The sequence below is a fragment of the Crocuta crocuta genome, unplaced genomic scaffold, assembly GCF_008692635.1.
Source record: "Crocuta crocuta isolate KB4526 unplaced genomic scaffold, BGI_CrCroc_1.0 scaffold113, whole genome shotgun sequence".
Classification (NCBI taxonomy): Eukaryota; Metazoa; Chordata; class Mammalia; order Carnivora; family Hyaenidae; genus Crocuta; species Crocuta crocuta.
Window position 1 is genome coordinate 17342969 of NW_027530368.1, and position 17000 is coordinate 17359968.

The following is a 17000-nucleotide window of genomic DNA, read 5'->3' on the forward strand; positions in this document are numbered from 1 at the left end:
ACGGAGGATAAATCGGAGAAGGGGAAAAATAGTGGGGGAGAGAGAAGGAGGCAAACCATGAGAGACTCGAATGCTGAGGATAAACTGAGGGCTGAAGTGGGGAGAGGGGAAGAGGGGTGGTGGGCATGGAGGAGGGCACTTGTTGGGATGAGCACTGGGTGTTACATGTAAACCAACTTGACAATTAACTATTTAAAAATGTGAAAATTAAACATTCTGAAAGAATCTAAACAAACAACCAGGGTGGAGAAGGGGAGAGGTCTCTTTCCATGGCCCACAACACAAATTCTGTAATTCCCAGTTCATAAAAGCAAAATAATAGAGTTGTCTGGTGACTTCTATCGTTAACTATATTTACTCTACTTATTAAACATTTACATTATTCTAGAACTTTTTAAAACGACGAGCGCGCGCACACACGCACACACACGGCATTATCTTTCCAATCATCTTTCAGGGGCAGATATTTTAATAGGAAAGACACGCTTTCACAATTGCGTTTGGATATGTTTGACCCTCTCTAGTCTTCATAGGAAGCAGCCAAGTAATCCGCAACCCCGCGTTCTCCGCCCCCAGGCACTGCGGAAACGAAACTGCATCAGGCTCCGCCCCACCTTCTGCAGAGTGAGCCAATTAGGGTGCAGCCGGGGTGATCGCGTGCCGGGTGTCATGGCGGCCTGCAGGCGTTGCTGCTCGTGTCTGCGGCTTCGGCCTCTCGGCGATGGTCCCCTCCGTCTGCCTGGGCGGGACCGGGCGCTCACCCAGTTGCAGGTGCGAGCACTATGGGGTGGCGCAGGGTTCCGAGCCGTGGCCGTGGACTTGGGCAGCAGGTGAGTAACAGCGTACATTCTCTGTCCTTTCACAAGGCATCCTGTCTAGCCGGCGCATGTATATTCATCTCCCAGTCTAGGAATCCGGCAACGCAGGTCTCGTTTACTGCTCTTTACCCCAAACCTAAATGCGAGATTTCCCTTTCCGGGTTTGGAGTCTGTCTCCTAGCACGCTCTCCTTTCCCGCGCTGTCTCAGCCTCCTGTCCTTTGCTTCTCAGTCCTCCCTTTTACCTTGTTCCGGCTTCCTTTCTCCAGCTGACTGTGTACCTGATTTTCAATTCCTTTATTTGTTGGGACTCTTGGACTCGGGAGTGGGTAACATTCCACCTCGGGATAATGAGTTGACAGTGGATGCCTACGTCATCCAGTCCAATTTATTGTCTAAGTTCGTGGCCAGGATGACCCTGGGTAGGAAGGGAAGGAAAACGTCAGTTTATTGAACGCTAGTTTTGTGATATACGCTTTTCAAACCTGTAGTAAAGGTGGTGCTATTACTCCCATTTTATAGTTAAAACAGAGGCTCAAGAAGGTTAGCAACTTTCTCAGAGTCAGCAAAGCCAGTACTTTGGGAATGGGTGTATTTTATGTTTCTCTCCAAGTCCATACTTTTACTCGGGGTCTGTCTGTCATAATTCATGTCTAAATTCACTTTTTAAAAACAGATCCTTCTTGGAATAAATGAAATTGCTAATGCTTACTTTATATATCTATCTTTTTTGCATACACTTTAAAATTCTTTGACCCTCATACAAAGAACCGAAAAATCTGCTTTTGATTACAGCTCTTCTTTCCTGACTTACTCAATACTGAACAAGTTAACTTTTTTGTGGCAAAATGGAAGACTGGTCTAGGTCAAGAGTCAAACTTTTTATGTAAGGGGCTAGATAGTGTATACTTTAGGCTTTGAGGGCTGCATACTGTCTGTCACATATTTGTTTAACCCTTTAAAAATGTAAAAAAAAAACAAAACAAAAAACTAGCGGAAAGGCTGTACAGAAACAGGCTATACAGTTTGTTGATCCCTGAATTCTAAGGCCTTTCCACCTCTGACATTCTTTGGATTCTGATTTTTTTTTTTTAATTTTTTAACGCTTATTTATTTTGAAAGCGAAAGAGACAGAGCATGAGCAGGGGAGAGGTAGAGAGAGAGGGAAAAACAGAATCCGAAGCAGGCTCCAGGCTCTGAGCTGCCAGCACAGAGCCTGATGCGGGATTGGAACCCATGAGGGAGATCGTGACCTGAGCCGAAGTCAAATGCTCAACTGACTGAGCCACGCAGGTGCCCCTGGATTCTGATTTTTTGGGGGAGAGAATATCTCTTCCATTTTACAAGGACTTAACATCCTTTGAAGAAATGCCTCAGAAGGGGCACCTGAGTGGGCTCAGTTGTTTGAACATCAGACTCTTGATTTCTGCTCCTGTCATGATCCTAGGGTCATGGGATCAAGCCCACCGCTGGATATGGAGACTCCCTGGGATTTTCTTGCCCTTTCTCTCTACCCATCTTCCCCAATTGTGTGTACACACTCTCTCTTTCTTTCAAAATAAATGCATGGATGGATAGATAGATGGACAGATAGACAGACAAGCAGATAGATAGACAGGCAAGCAAGCCTCAAAGCATTTCATTCAACAGAAACCTACTGTGTGCTATATGGACTCCTTTAATGGACACATAAGCAACAGTATTAATCCCTGCCTTTCAAATTCTCCATAAATAATCTACTTGAAATATTTCATTTATTGGTCAATCTGAAAGTTCTTTTTAACAACTAGATTCATAAATATCATGCCTGCTTGGTAAATCAGTTCCTTCATCTTTGTCTTATTTATTTTTTGCAGCAGTTTATTAAATTTGACTATGTACCATTTACTTTATATTTGTTATGTGTATTTTTTATAATGCTTGGAAGGTTATACACTGTTGTGGCGTTTTTCAAATGCCTTACTTAATACTCAGAGTAACCTTTGAGGCAACTGTTTAATACTCATTTCAGCAAGCTTTTTTTTTTTTTTAATGTTCATTTATTTTGAGACAGAAAATGCACGCACGTGAGTTAGGGAAGGGTAGTGAGAACCCCAAGTAGGCTCTGCACTGTCTGCACATTGTCCAACACAGGGCTTGAGCTCAGAAACCATGAGATCATGACCTGAGCCGAAATCAAGAGTTGGATGCTTAACTGAATGAACTACCCAGGTGCCCCACATTCTAAGAAGCTTTTATTGAGCATCAACTATGTACAGGGCACTGTAGATACAGAGTCTGATGAGGTAATAAGATAAATACAGGTTTGGTGATGGGAAAATCACTGTGGGAGAGGTTTTGGATGGGGTCTCAAAGGAGAGCAAAGGCATATTTATCTCATTCTAAAGCTTACCATTGAAGGTGAATCTTGAGGAGTGAGGAGGAGGAGGAATTAGCAAGGAGAAAGTGGTAAGTGCATTTACAGGGAGGTGAGAGAGTACCTTTGAGTAGCTACAAATAACTTCATGTGGATGAATCAAAAGGTAAAATGTGACTTTAGCATCAAAGGCCAGATGATATAGGCAGAGTCCAAATCATAAAGATGTTTGTTTTTTTAGTTTTTTATTACTAAATTTTTCTTGGTAGAAGTTGGAGCAAGGTGAGTACATCCATCTCAGTCTGCAGATATTTCTACAAATGTTCTCTAAGCATCTCTCTCCCTGGAGTTCTAGTCCCTGTGGCAGCTGGCTCTCCTCTTCCCCTTTTCTTCCTCAGCTACCTTTTCCCACTCTTCTCCCCACCAACAGAATCTCTTTGCTCATCCTAATCCTTTTATGTATTTTCTCAAGTGTTTTTTTAAATTAGGTATTCATTCGCATTACGTATACAGTCATATGATTCAGCATTTTAAAAAGTTCAAAAATCTTCCCATCCTCAATAATTCCAATCCCCAAAGGCTACTTGTATTACCAATCTTGTATGTATTTGGAGATATTTTACACATAAAATACTGGAGAGTAAGTTCATAAAAGGTAAAATCAACTATGAAGTATAAAAGTAACAACAAGTTTGCACTAAAAACAGAATCAAAAGTGCATGAATAGGAAAAAAATTACATAGGTCAGTTAACACCAGCTGAGATAATGAGATAATGAAAAGTAACCACCTGGTTCTTTGTGTAATATAAATTGCACACGCCTGGAAGAAAACTAGTTCAAATTAGGGAAATTATCAAGGCAGGACTGTAGGACTGTCTGGTGTGTGGCCTAGCACACCTAATGGAGACACTGGGTAGACTCAAGAGAGGGAACAAAGAAGGCAGGAAGATGTGATATTTGAATAAATATATAAATCCAAGCGTGCAGGTATGAGAATATCTGGGGGGTTTCCTGTTTGTTTTTCTCACTGATTGAATCAGCTCCCATTGTAAATAGGTTAGCTTGAAAAGCTTAACAGTGTTTCTTTGTCTCCACTTCTCTGCCTGCTGATACAACTGGGAAAGGCCGATTCTTAGGAGGGAAGTATGTCCTCTACTGCTTGCTTCAAGCTTTCTTTGTGTGCTCTCTTTGGTACACTGCTAGTCCCTCCACAGGTGGGGCCATGTAACTGGTTTTCACCAGCAAAACCTAATAGGAAGTGATACAGGTTATCCACAAATTGAAGTATTTATTTTATTCCAGTGAGGCTTACCATTATTCAGAGAGAACCCATGTTCTTAACCTCTGTTCTCTACTGCCTTCTCTTGGTCCTCTGTACAGATTATGTCCCCATTAAAGAATAAAGACTTAACCATTGCTGAAGATAGTCAAAAGAATATGCCACTGTGGGCAATCTCAAAAACTGTGGGGCAAGATCCCTGCTAATGGAATAGAACTATAGCTTTCATAGTTCTTCTCTGTCTTGGGCCCACTTCAGTTTATTTAAAGATACTCTCCTTCCTTTCACAGGGATCACTCAGGTATTTAGAATTCAGAACTTGGATTATTAGATGGAATGAATGCCAATTCCTGGTAGGTAGGTCCTGAGAAATAATGGTAGCATATTCTTATTCTGAACAAAATTTCAAGACCCCAAATTTATATTTTACACATAAAACCTTAATACCGATTTCAGCTATAGGTTGGTGGGGCTCTGCTTAAGGCTGCAGTGTGACTGACTCTAAGCATCTCATTCCCTCCACCTTCTATTCCAACTCCAGCCTTCTCTCTGCATCTCATTATTCCATCCCTCAGGGTAAACCCATTTTATTGTAGGCTGTCATCACAACATTTGTGTTGAACAGTAATAGAAACCCAACTCAAATTACTCAAATATTTCTAGTGATTTAAAAAAATCCTCATGGGGCGCCTGGGTGGCTTAGTCGGTTGGGGGTCCGACTTTCGCTTAGGTCATGATCTCGTGGTTCGTGGGTTCAAGCCCCGCGTCGGGCTCTGTGCTGACTGCCAGCTCAGAGCCTGGAGCCTGTTTCAGTCTGTGTCTCTCTCTCTCTGACTCTCCCATGCTCACGCTGTCTCTCTCTCCCTCTCTCTCCTAGAAATAAAAATATTTAAAAAAATCCTCATAATTTTTCAAACTGATAATATAAGTGTACATGCTTTTCTTGATTTTCAAATTTAACAAAATGAGTCTGAGTAGATAAACATGCTTTTCATGAACTCAGGCTTCTGACAAAAGTGTTTAATAGGTAGAAATATTGAGTGATCTCTTTATCCCTTTTGTAAAGTACAGAGGAGGACGTGTGTGTGTGCGTGTGCGTGCGTGTGTGTGTGTGTGTGTGTGTGTGTTCAGCCCTGGGACATGATAGAATGTTTCTGAAGCTGCCTTCCTGAGACAGACAAACATCTTCCTTATCTTCAGGAGTCACTGAGTTATTTTGGCTTCACAATACTCTTTGATGAATTTGATTTCTTTATCAAGTTTTGGTGATTTGTTTCAATCCTTAAGTAACCTCTTTTTGTACTCTGCAGAAGCTGGGAAATAATGCTAATACTGCCTGTTTATTATATATAAAGACAGCTTTATTAAGATATAATTTACATGCCATACAGTTTACCCATTTAGAATGTACAGTTCAGTGGTTTTTAGTGTATTCACAGTTTTGCAGCCATCACAATTTTAGAACCTTTTCATCACCCCCAAAAGAAACCTCAGACCCATTAGCAGTAACTTCCCATTTCTTCCCCAAACTCCATAGCCCCAAGCAACTACTAATCTACAGACTTTCTGCCTCTATGGATTTGCCTATTCTGAGCATTTCATATAAATAAATCATATGATGTATGGTCTTTTGTGACTGTCTTCTTTCACTTACTATGTGTCCAAGGCATATCCATGTTGTAACATGTATCAGTGCTTCATTTTTTTAATGGCTGAATAATATTCCATTGTATGTATTAGACCACAGTTCGTTTTTTATTCATCCATTGACATATATTTGAATTGTTTCCATTTTGAGGCCATTATGAAAAATGGTGTGGCTATGAACATTCATATGCAGATTTTTGCATGGACATACAGGTTTTCATTTCTTTTTCTTTATTTTTTTTTTAAATTTTTAATGTTTTTTATTTTTTTGAGAGCGAGAGCAAGTGGGGAGGGGTAGAGAGAGACACACACAGAGAAACTGAAGTAGGCTCCGGGCTCTGAGCTGTCAGCACAGAGCCCGAGGCAGAGCTCAGACTCACAAACCATGAGACAATAACCTGAGCCAAAGTCAGATGCTTAACCAACTGAGCCACCCAGGTGCTCCTCTTTTTTTTTTTTTTAATTAATTTATTTTGAGAGCAAGAAAGCACGTGCATAAGTGGGAGAGGGGAAGGGTGGGGACAGAGGATCTGAAGCAGGTTCCACACTGACAGCAGATAGCATGATGTGGGGCTTGAACTCACAAACCATGAGACCATGACCTGAAGTCAGAAGCTTAAAAAATGAGCCACCCAGGCATTCCCCCAACCCCCTCAAGTTTTCATTTCTCTTGGTTATTTACCTTGGAGTAGAACTCCTGGGTCATATGGCACTTCTGTGTTTAATCTCTTGAGGAATCGCCAGATTATTTCCCAAAGGAGATGTACCATTTTACATTTCCATTAATACTGTATGAGGGTTCTAGTTTCTCCATATCCTCACCAACACTTTTTATTGATCTGTTTTATTATAACCATCCTTGTAGATGTGAAGTCATTATCTCATTGTGGTTTTGATTTGCATTTCTCTGGTGACTTACAGTGTTGAGCATATTTTCATGTATTTACTGGCTGTTAGTAGATTTTTCTATGGATAGACTTCTATTCAAACACTTTGCCAATTTTCAATTTACTTTATTGGTCTTTCTATTGAGTTGTAAGAATTCTTTACATATTCTAAATATAAGTCCCTTACCAGATACATGCTTTGCAATTATTTTTTATTCTGTGGATTTTCTTTCACTTTCTTGATATCCTTTGAAACATGAAAGTTTTTAATTTTTATAAAGTCCTGTTTGTCTATTTTTTTCTTTTGTCACTTGTGCTTTTGATTTCATAGATAAGAAGATGTTGACTAACCTGAGTTGGATGATTTACTCCTATGTGTTTTCCTAAGAATTTTACAGTTTTAATTTTTTCACTTAGGTCTATACTCAGTTTTAAGTTAATTTTTATTTATAGTATGAGGAAAGGCGTTCAGTTTATTTGTTTGCATATAGATGTGCAAACTATCTGTTGTTGCAGTACTGTCGGTTGAAAAGGCTATTCTTCACCCCCATTGCCTTGTCTTGGCACCATTATCGAACATGAAGGCCTTTGTAGGCAATATTTAGGAATTATATTTTGGCTTGAAAGCATTGGAGGATATTTTAAAGGATTGTAGGGATGCCTGGGTGGCTCAGTCAGTTAAGAATCCAACTTCAGTTCACGTCATGATCTCCTGGTTTGTGAGTTCGAGCCCCGCATCAGGCTCTGTGCTGACAGCACAGAGCCCAGAGCCTGCTTCAGATTCTGTCTGTCTGTCTGTCTTTCTCTCTTTCTACCCCTCCCCTGTTCATGCTCTGTCTCTCTCTTTTCTCTCTCTCTCAAAAATAAATAAACATTAAAAAAGTTTTTTTAATTAAAAAAAGGATTGTAAATAGGGACATGATTCAGTTTGTGTGTTAAGAGTCTACTTTTATCAACAAGACAAAGGTTGTAAACTAAGGTTGACAGACTAAGGTTGTAAATGCGAATTAATGTTTAGGAACACAGTTTCTGCACCCCCAAAATACTTTGTCTTTCATTTAGATCATTTATGTACTTTGGTTTCTATGTTTTTCCTTAATCAGCTTTTAAATTCCCCTACTACTTTTGATGATTGTGAACTCTATCCCTTTTTTGTTTGTTTTTTGCTGGGTGGGAGTCTGTCGGCTTGGTTCTTCTATTAGGAATCTTAGATTATTTTATACTAACCTGGAATTTGTACTGATGACCTAAGTCCTTTTGTATTGAATTTTTATTTTTAAACAGAAAGTTAGAAATATCCTCTGGAAAACTGGCCAGATTTGCAGATGGCTCGGCTGTAGTACAGGTAAAAAGTCCAGATTTTTAAATTTTCATCTTAAAAATGGTGATGGAGACTGGTACTGACTATCTTTACAACATCATGTAACTTCTTAGAATTGTGGTACTGGAAGTTAATATAATGCAGACCATTTCTGGTTTGAGAACCATTCCAGAGAACCAGGGAGTCGGAGGCCTCCCTCTGTATTAAATGACCTTTAAGATTTGTTCCAAACTTGGGGTTCTGTTTTATTCTATTAATAAACCTTGTAATGCTTTTCTAGAGAATGTGATTTTACTTTTTTCTTTTAATTTTAATAATTGAGAAGTCTTTATATACAGTCTAAATTTCTTCATAAGAAATAGAAAATATGATTGGATGTAATTAAGCTATCAGTAAGCCTTTTCTCCTTTTAGTTCTATTGCTGTTGCAAAGCTCAGTGACTATTCTATTTTTTTATTTATTTCTGGAGAGAGAGAGAGACAGCGTGAGCAGGGGAGGGTTAGGGAGAGAGGGAGACACAGAATCTGAAACAGGCTCCAGGCTCTGAGCCAGCTCAGCATAGAGCCTGACGTGGGCCTCAAACCCACGAACCATGATATCATGACATGAGCCGAAGTCAGATGCTTAACTGACTGAGCCACCCAGGCGCCCCGGTCAGTGACTATTCTAAAACAGAGCATATAAAAGTGATCAAAATTGGACTAGTTGTGATTAATTATTTTCACTATTATTGTGTTATGGAATAACAGTTCTCTTGAACTGGAGCAAGGATTCATTCAGTCACTTCTTATATGTTAATGTCCAATTTTTAAGGAATTTGCCAATGTTGTTTATGTTTAAGTCAGGTGACACTGCAGTGATGGTCACAGCGGTCAGTAAAACAAAACCTTCACCTTCCCAGTTCATGCCTTTGGTGGTAAGTATTTGCTGATTCATCTGAACAGTAATATGGCATAAATGTAGAATTTGTAATATTTCTGTCTAGTGTCTAGTGAGTGTACAATGTAAACCGTACAGTAAAGGATTCTCCTTAGTTGTTTGATACTGAGTCATTAAAAGAATTTAGACTGCTTCATAGCCAATTTTCATATTAGTAATAAGTATACTTTAGTATGTCCAGGTTGACAAGAACAGTGAAGTACATTAATACTTTGATATTGAATAGCAGTGAATTCATTGCTGTCATAGGTTTCCCTTCAGTATGAGGCTGCAAGTATGTTTGGTGAAGAGTAAAGAGTTCTTTAGGAGTTTATGGCTTCCTTCTGTTATGAAAAGGGGAATGCAGTTTTTAACAGAGTTGATACAAAAAAGGGAGTCTTTGATTTGAACAGAATAAGCCACTGTGGGAAGTAGTGAGGCTACATAGTCCTCTCACTGCTAAATGGAGGGCTTTTTAAAAATCAATTTACTGATATATTTCTGTCAGTTTTCCCTTTCCAAAGACATACAATACACTAAAAGTAAAAGTAAAACCATTCTTAATCTGGACCATAATGTTAGCAACCTCAGGAGAATTAGTATCTGAATAATGGTTCTTGGGAAATAGTTGCCATAAAAAGGAGTCAAAAGAACTTAACTTTTTTTTTCATTACCACTTCAGGTTGACTATAGACAGAAGGCTGCTGCAGCAGGTAGAATTCCCACAAACTATCTTAGAAGAGAGATTGGATCTTCTGATAAAGAAATTCTTACAAGTCGAGTAATAGGTAAGATATTAATATAGAGATATTAACTCTCTTTGATATGCCTATGTTAGCATTTCTTCTATCTGTATTCTACAGTTCCCTTAAATGTTCTTCCATTACATTAATACTGCCTGAGATTATTTACTTTTTGTATCCCCTCATTCAGATGTGAGCTCCATGAAAGAAAAAATTTTGTTTATTTACTACTGAATCCTGGGTACTTGGTATACTACCTGGCACAAAATAGGCATTCAGTAAATACAGGTTAATGAAATGAATGAATCTCTGTTGACAATATAAATTCTCGGTTTGTGCCTCTTCTGCTCTAGTATTTTTCATTTTCATATTAGCATAGTAATTCCTGAAAACATTATATTCATCAACTACTGAAATGTGCCTATAATTTTTCAAATCTTTGACATCTTAAATAGTGTGGGATCACATGAATTTATAGCTCTTCTACAACAGAAATTGTTAGTTTGTGTATATGTATATGCTTCTTTAGACACAAAATACCAAGGCAAGATTTTCTTTTGGTCTGCTGCTGGCCTTAAGTCTCTTTCCTCTGCTTATATATATAACTGATGCCTTTGGAACGGAAATGAAAAGTCCCCAATTTTAGACTTGTGTGCTCCAGCTCTACTAGTTTTTTGTTATCAGGGCATGGTATAGATTAATTGAAGCACTGACATTCATCCATGACCCTTCTCTGTCAATCAGTCCAAGGGGATTTTTTTACAATATAATATAATATAATATATATTATATAATTATAATTATATTATATATAATATAATATAAATAATACAGCTAACTATATTATTTTTCAATCTGGTGTTTAAGAGGGGAAAAGGGTGAATTATAAAGCAACTTTTGTTGGTACTATTTAGTTTCTTTTTTTTCTTTTGGCAGATCGTTCAATTAGACCTCTCTTTCCAGCTGGCTACTTTTATGATACACAGGTAGATTCTGCATTAGGTTTGTTTCCAGATTAATTTAAAAAACATACGAATAATTTTAAAAATTAGTATTTATTTGATGTCAATTTGAGTTGCTACAGAATTATGAGTAGGAGTTAGCCAACCTAGGAGTGTGGAGAAAGCATTCTGAGCAGATGGGATGGGAAGCACAAAAGCCCTGAGGCAGGAAAGAGGGTTTAGAGCCAAAGTTTATAGCTATTGAGAAGGGAAGGGTAGGGACAGATCAGACTGGGACCTGTAAGTCAGATTAGTATCAGGGGTTAGGACAATCAATACAACTAGTCTTTATTACCTATTTTTATTGGGTCCTCTTAACATCTACTTTATTATATTTTTTAATAATTTGTGAATATTATTCTCTTCCAGAAAAATGACCGACTTACTTTAATGTTTATTTGACAAAAACAAATATGCTTTACAAATATGCTTTTGCAAAGATGCCTCAATAAGTTTTGTAATAGAAGTTATGTAATAGAAATAGCTAACATTTACTATTTTCAACATGCTCAGTATCGTAAATGCTTTACAAATAATATTTCCTTTAATTTTCAGAATATCTTTTAGGAAGGTGCTATTATCTTTCCCTTTTAAATAAAAGGGAACTTTTAAGGCTTAAGTAATTTGTCAAAGTCAAGCATGTAGTTAAATGATAGCCAGAAATAAGGGTTTGACTGTAAAGCCCATGTTTTTAACCACATAGTGATCCTTTATTTTAGTCCAAGATGTTAACAAAAATGATAATCCTTCTAAATCAAGTAGTTTTTTTTTTTAAGTGCTTTAAATTTTTTCCTTTATACCAGGTACTTTGTAATCTGTTAGCAGTAGATGGGGTTAATGAACCTGATGTTCTGGCAATTAATGGTGGTAAGTTTAAAAATCGAGATTAAAATTATCACATTTTTAAAGGTATGAAATATTTTTATTTCAGCTCTTTTTTTTTCTTTTTTCTTTTTTTGTTTTTGTTTAAGCTTCTGTAGCCCTCTCATTATCAGATATTCCTTGGAATGGACCAATTGGTAAGTTAGGATTTGAAAATAAGAAACATGTTTTTTTCAGGAAATACTAGTGAGCATGCTATAGCAGTCGGCATAGATTATTGCCTCTGATTTATTATCTCTTAGGGAGTGTAGTTAGATGACTTCCTTTTTCTTTTTTTTTTTTTAAATGTTTATTCATTTTAGAGACAGAGTGTGAGCAAGTGAGGGGCAGAGAGAGAAAGAGACACAGAATCTGAAGCAGGCTGCAGGCACTGGGCTATCAGCACAGAGCCCAACCCAGGGCTCGAACTCAGGAGCCTTAAGATCATGACCTGAGCCTAAGTCGGACACTTAACAGACTGAGCCACCCAGGTGACCCTAGTTAGATGACCTTCTAAGACTCCTTTTAGCTTTTTGAGATATTTTCATTCTTGCTTTGAGTTCTGTTTCTGACAGCAATATGTTGTAGTTTTAGAGACTTTTATGTTCCTAGATACTTTGACTTCTTAGTTACCTCCTATGTTTAAGGACTTTTTGCAGGGGAATAGGAAATTGTTAGCATACATAGTCTTTCAGGATAAAAAAAACATGTTTATAACTTACATGACTTACAACTCTTACAAGTTGTATTCATGCAATGAAAATGACTCATCACGTAAAGAATTTTTTAATATCCTAAATGCCACATACTAAGCTAAGAACTGAAGGAATAAAGGCAGACTAGGCACAATTCTTGCTTAGAATTCACCATTAAAGCTGAACCTTAGTAGGATCAGGTGGTAAGCCTTTGCCTTGGAGAAAGTACAGTCTAGTCCATGAAAAGAGCATCAGTATAATCACAGAGGTATGGAAGAAATAGTGTATTGGGGCAACTCAGAGTGCTCCAGTGAGGCCAGCGGTCAAGTGGGGTAGGCTGTTCTGTGCGCCTTAAATACCATGGTAGAAATACGGATTTTATTGTAGGCATAATTAAAAACAGGGATTGAGGCGATCACTAAAATAATATCTTGAAAACTGAGGTTTTATTACACAACTGCCTGTATTTTGATATATTTCAGGGGCAGTGCGAATAGGAATGATTGATGGAGAGTGTGTTGTTAATCCAACACGGAAAGAGATGTCTTCCAGTACTTTAAATTTAGTGGTTGCTGGAGCACCTAAAAGTCAAATTGGTAAGTAGCTTACTACATTTATTCTGGATTTTACTGATAAATTCTGGCTCCTTGAAAATGCATTTATATTCTTTTGTGTATGTGTGTTTTGTCAGTTAGCCATAAAGATTTTTGTTCTGTTTTATTGCTGCCCTATTGTGGTAGTGCTCTTGCTACATATCAAACAATACCTAAAATTCTAAAATGTTATACAAGTTTAATTGAAATCTACAAAAATTTTTATTTACCAAGACAGTTCTGGTAATTATTTTTAGACTAATAGGCTAGTCTAAAAATTGAATTACTATGTCTGGTAATAAATGGTTTTATTAGTTTAAATATGTTAATGCAGCTAATTCATCATTCAGAACCTGTTTAATGTCCTCTGAGAAAGAGATGACCTGTACTAGTAGGTAGAAAACTAATAAAGAAGAAATGCACTGACCATAGGTTATCCTCACTCTTTATAACAAAAATGTCAAAATTGTATGAATGAAAATTGGCCTCATTCTGTTGAAGGATAATTGGCTTCCACAGTCTGAATAACCTGTGCTTGAAAGCCAGCACCTGCCACACAGGTAACTGTGTGACCTTGGACAAATTAAGTAAGGTCTTTATCAGTTTATTCTACTGTGTGATATTTAATATCTGGGACTTTTTGACACGGGATCTTCTGATGTGGGAATATTTTGATGAAATGTCAACTATTGAGCTTTTAGTACTTTTTTGTACAACTAACATGTGAAACACCTCATTTCCAGGTTCTTTTGGAATACTGGTCAGTAATGGAGATGGACTCTGGTACTATATAGTAGATAAAACACATATAATAGAAGTTGTATGCTATCTACATATTAGTTAGGGATTATGTTGGTAAAATAAATAACGAGTGGGTCCAGGACAGTTATAGTGGCTCCATGGTATCTTAAGATATCTAGATTCCTTCCAGTTTTCTGCTCTGCTGTCCTCAAAGTGTAGCCTTCATCTTCATGCTTATGAGCTGGCTACTGGAGCACTGACCAACTTATCTGATTTATGGGCAAGGGAAAGAAAAAGGAGGGGAATAACAAAAAGGTAGATGCCAGCTGAGTAAGTTACCTTCCCTTTCAAGGAGATTTCATAGAGCCCTCACATAGCAATTTTCACTTACATCACACTAGGCAGAACTGTAACACATGACTGCATCCTTGACTATAGGGGAAGCAAGGAAATGGTTTTGGATTCTACCTCCAGAAGGTGAGATTCATACTGTAGGGAACTATTACAATGTAGAGAGAATGTTGCAAAGATTTGGGTAAGCCATGAATAACAGATGACCCTTTCATAATTGAGCATATCAGAAGGGGCCTTGAGCAAAGTGTTGGTTTACTATATAAAGTTTACTTAGTCTGCATCTGAAATTTTTTTTGCTTAAAGTTACAGTGTTCATTAGCTTCACTTAGTAAATTGATTTGACTTTTTTATAGGGTTGTTGTGAAGATTAGAGTCAGGATTTGGAAAGTGCCCGACATAATTTCTACTACCTACTAGGCATACTGGTCATACCTGCTGTTACCATTCAGACACAAAAATGAACTTGCTTCAGAATAGTCATACATATAGCCTCTACCTACTTTAGACTTGGAACTCCTCTGATTTTATGTAGATATTGAAGGAATGAATTGGGGATCTTTATTGCATCTATGGCATGCTGTAGAAACCTCATAGGCAATCTTCTACTTGTTTTTCTTACCTTTTGCTCTCTAGATGGATTGCTCTCTTGCAGTCTAGAGACTGCATAAACCATCAGAAAGTTATCTTTAGTAAATAAAAGGAGACAGAATGATTCAGAAGCAACCTCTGAAGAGACTGGTTTCAGAAATTACTGGCCTCCATCACTGTCTCCATGAAGATATTCAGCCAGTTCTCTACTTTCATAACAGTGTGCCAAATATACATTTTACTTCATGTTCATGTGTTAAAGTCAATTAATATTGGGCCCAAGTCATGGAACTTCTGGGATACAAAAATACAGAAAAGTAATTAATTACTGCCATTCCATTATTTAAAAATTTAGTAATCCAAATCTTTAGAGCATGACCTTATAGGGAAAGAATAATTTCTTTGTGCTTTTAGCTGCCAGATGACTCCAGTAGCCATCATTCTACACATTCTGCTTACTTTCAGCCGGTACACTTAATATCACTCATCTTTCTATATGTGCAAGGGTATGAGTTAGGAAAAAGTATACCAATAACAATTTTTAAGAAGAAATTTATGTACAGAATTCATAGTTTTCAACTAATCTCAAAAATCTTTAATCTTTAACTACTAAAAATGGTTAACAGTTTAGAGCAAGCATTTAGACAAGCTATCATTATATAAATGTATAACTTCTATGGCAGTGCTGTCTAGTAGAACTCGGCAATAAAGTAAATGTTTTATATATCAGAGTATGTGGCAACTGAGTATCTGAAATGTGGCTAGATTGGCTAGGGAACTGGATTTCAAATTTTATATAATTTTAATTTATTTAAATGCAAATAATCTTATGAAGCTAATAACTACCATACTGGACAGCACAGATCTATAGATATAAAACTATAAGGAATTTTCTTACAAGTGTTTTTTAAAATGAATTGCTTTGAAGTTTAGTGAAAACAAAGTTTGAGGAATATTAATTTTCTTTACTATATTCTTCCTTTCATATTCTCTTAAATGAATTTATTGACGTATAGATTACATTTGTCAGATACATTTTAAAAAATCTTCAGTTCAGGGGCACCTGGGTGTCTCAGTCAGTTAGTTAAGCATCCGACTTTGGCTCAGGTCATGATCTCACGGTTTGTGGGTTCAAGCCCTGCATCAGGCTCTGTGCTGACAGCTCAGAGACTGGAGCCTCCTTCAGATTCTGTATCTCCCTCTCTCTCTGTCCTTTCCCTGCTCATGTTCTGTCTCTCAAAAATTAATAATGTTAAAAATATCTTCAGTTCAATTTAATCTGAAAAGTGAGAGAGGATGTCATGGGAATACTGATGAGAAGAAGAATATAACCATCTCAGTGTCATGGTGTCAGAAAAGCTGCTTCGTACCCTAAGTGAAGTATTGAAACTTCACCTTGTCTTACCCTCCCCCATTTGTAATATAATTGTTTTAATATTCCTCTACATTTAGAACCACACAGGCCATGTTATAATTTTACTTTTGCTTCAGCCATCAAACATAATTTAGAAAACTCAGGAGGAGAAAGACCGTGTATTGTATTTACCTCCAGTTTTGCTTAACAGGTACTTTTCTTCCTGATATTCCATGTTTTCTTTATTGTTTCTGTTTAGAGAACTTCTATTTGCCATTCTTTTAGGGTAGGTCTCCCAGTGACAAATTTTCTTAGTTCTCCTTCATCTAAGAGTCTCAGTTCATTTCTAAATATTCACTCCTTCATTTCTTTATTCCCTATTTTCACTGAGTATAGGATTTTGGGTTGACAGTTCTTTTTCTTTCAGCACCTAAAAAATATTATGCCACTTCCTTCTGGCCTCCATGGTTTCTTTTTTTTTTAATGTTTATTTAAAATTTTTTAAAAATGTTTTATTTATTTTTGAGAGAGACAGAGACAGTGTGAGCAGGGGAGGGTCAGAGAGAGAGGGAGACACAGAATCTGAAACAGGCTCCAGGCTCTGAGCTAGGTGTCAGCACAGAGCCCGACACAGGGCTTGAACCCACGAACTGTGAGATCATGACCTGAGCCGAAGTCGGACACTTAACCGACTGAGCCACCCAGGCGCCCCTAATGTTTATTTAGTTTTGAGAGAGAAACAGAGCGCGAGCAGGGGAGGGGCAAAGATGGAGACACAGAATTCGAAGCAGGCTCCAGGCTGCAAGCTGTCAGCACTGAGCCCTATGTGGGGCTTGAAGCCCCG

The 17000-nt window shown here is 37.6% G+C and overlaps 1 protein-coding gene across 1 annotated transcript in view; it reads left to right on the forward strand.

The window, feature by feature from the left end:
* Window positions 1-660: 660 nt before the first annotated feature.
* PNPT1 (polyribonucleotide nucleotidyltransferase 1) overlaps window positions 661-17000 on the forward strand; it is a 44957-nt gene continuing 28617 nt past the window's right edge. The window contains exons 1-8 of the mRNA XM_077766491.1: window positions 661-830; window positions 8272-8332; window positions 9150-9224; window positions 9909-10014; window positions 10906-10955; window positions 11774-11837; window positions 11942-11989; window positions 13009-13122. Coding sequence (XP_077622617.1) covers window positions 670-830; window positions 8272-8332; window positions 9150-9224; window positions 9909-10014; window positions 10906-10955; window positions 11774-11837; window positions 11942-11989; window positions 13009-13122 — 679 coding nt within the window. The 5' untranslated portion in view covers window positions 661-669. The remainder of the gene's footprint in view (window positions 831-8271; window positions 8333-9149; window positions 9225-9908; window positions 10015-10905; window positions 10956-11773; window positions 11838-11941; window positions 11990-13008; window positions 13123-17000) is intronic.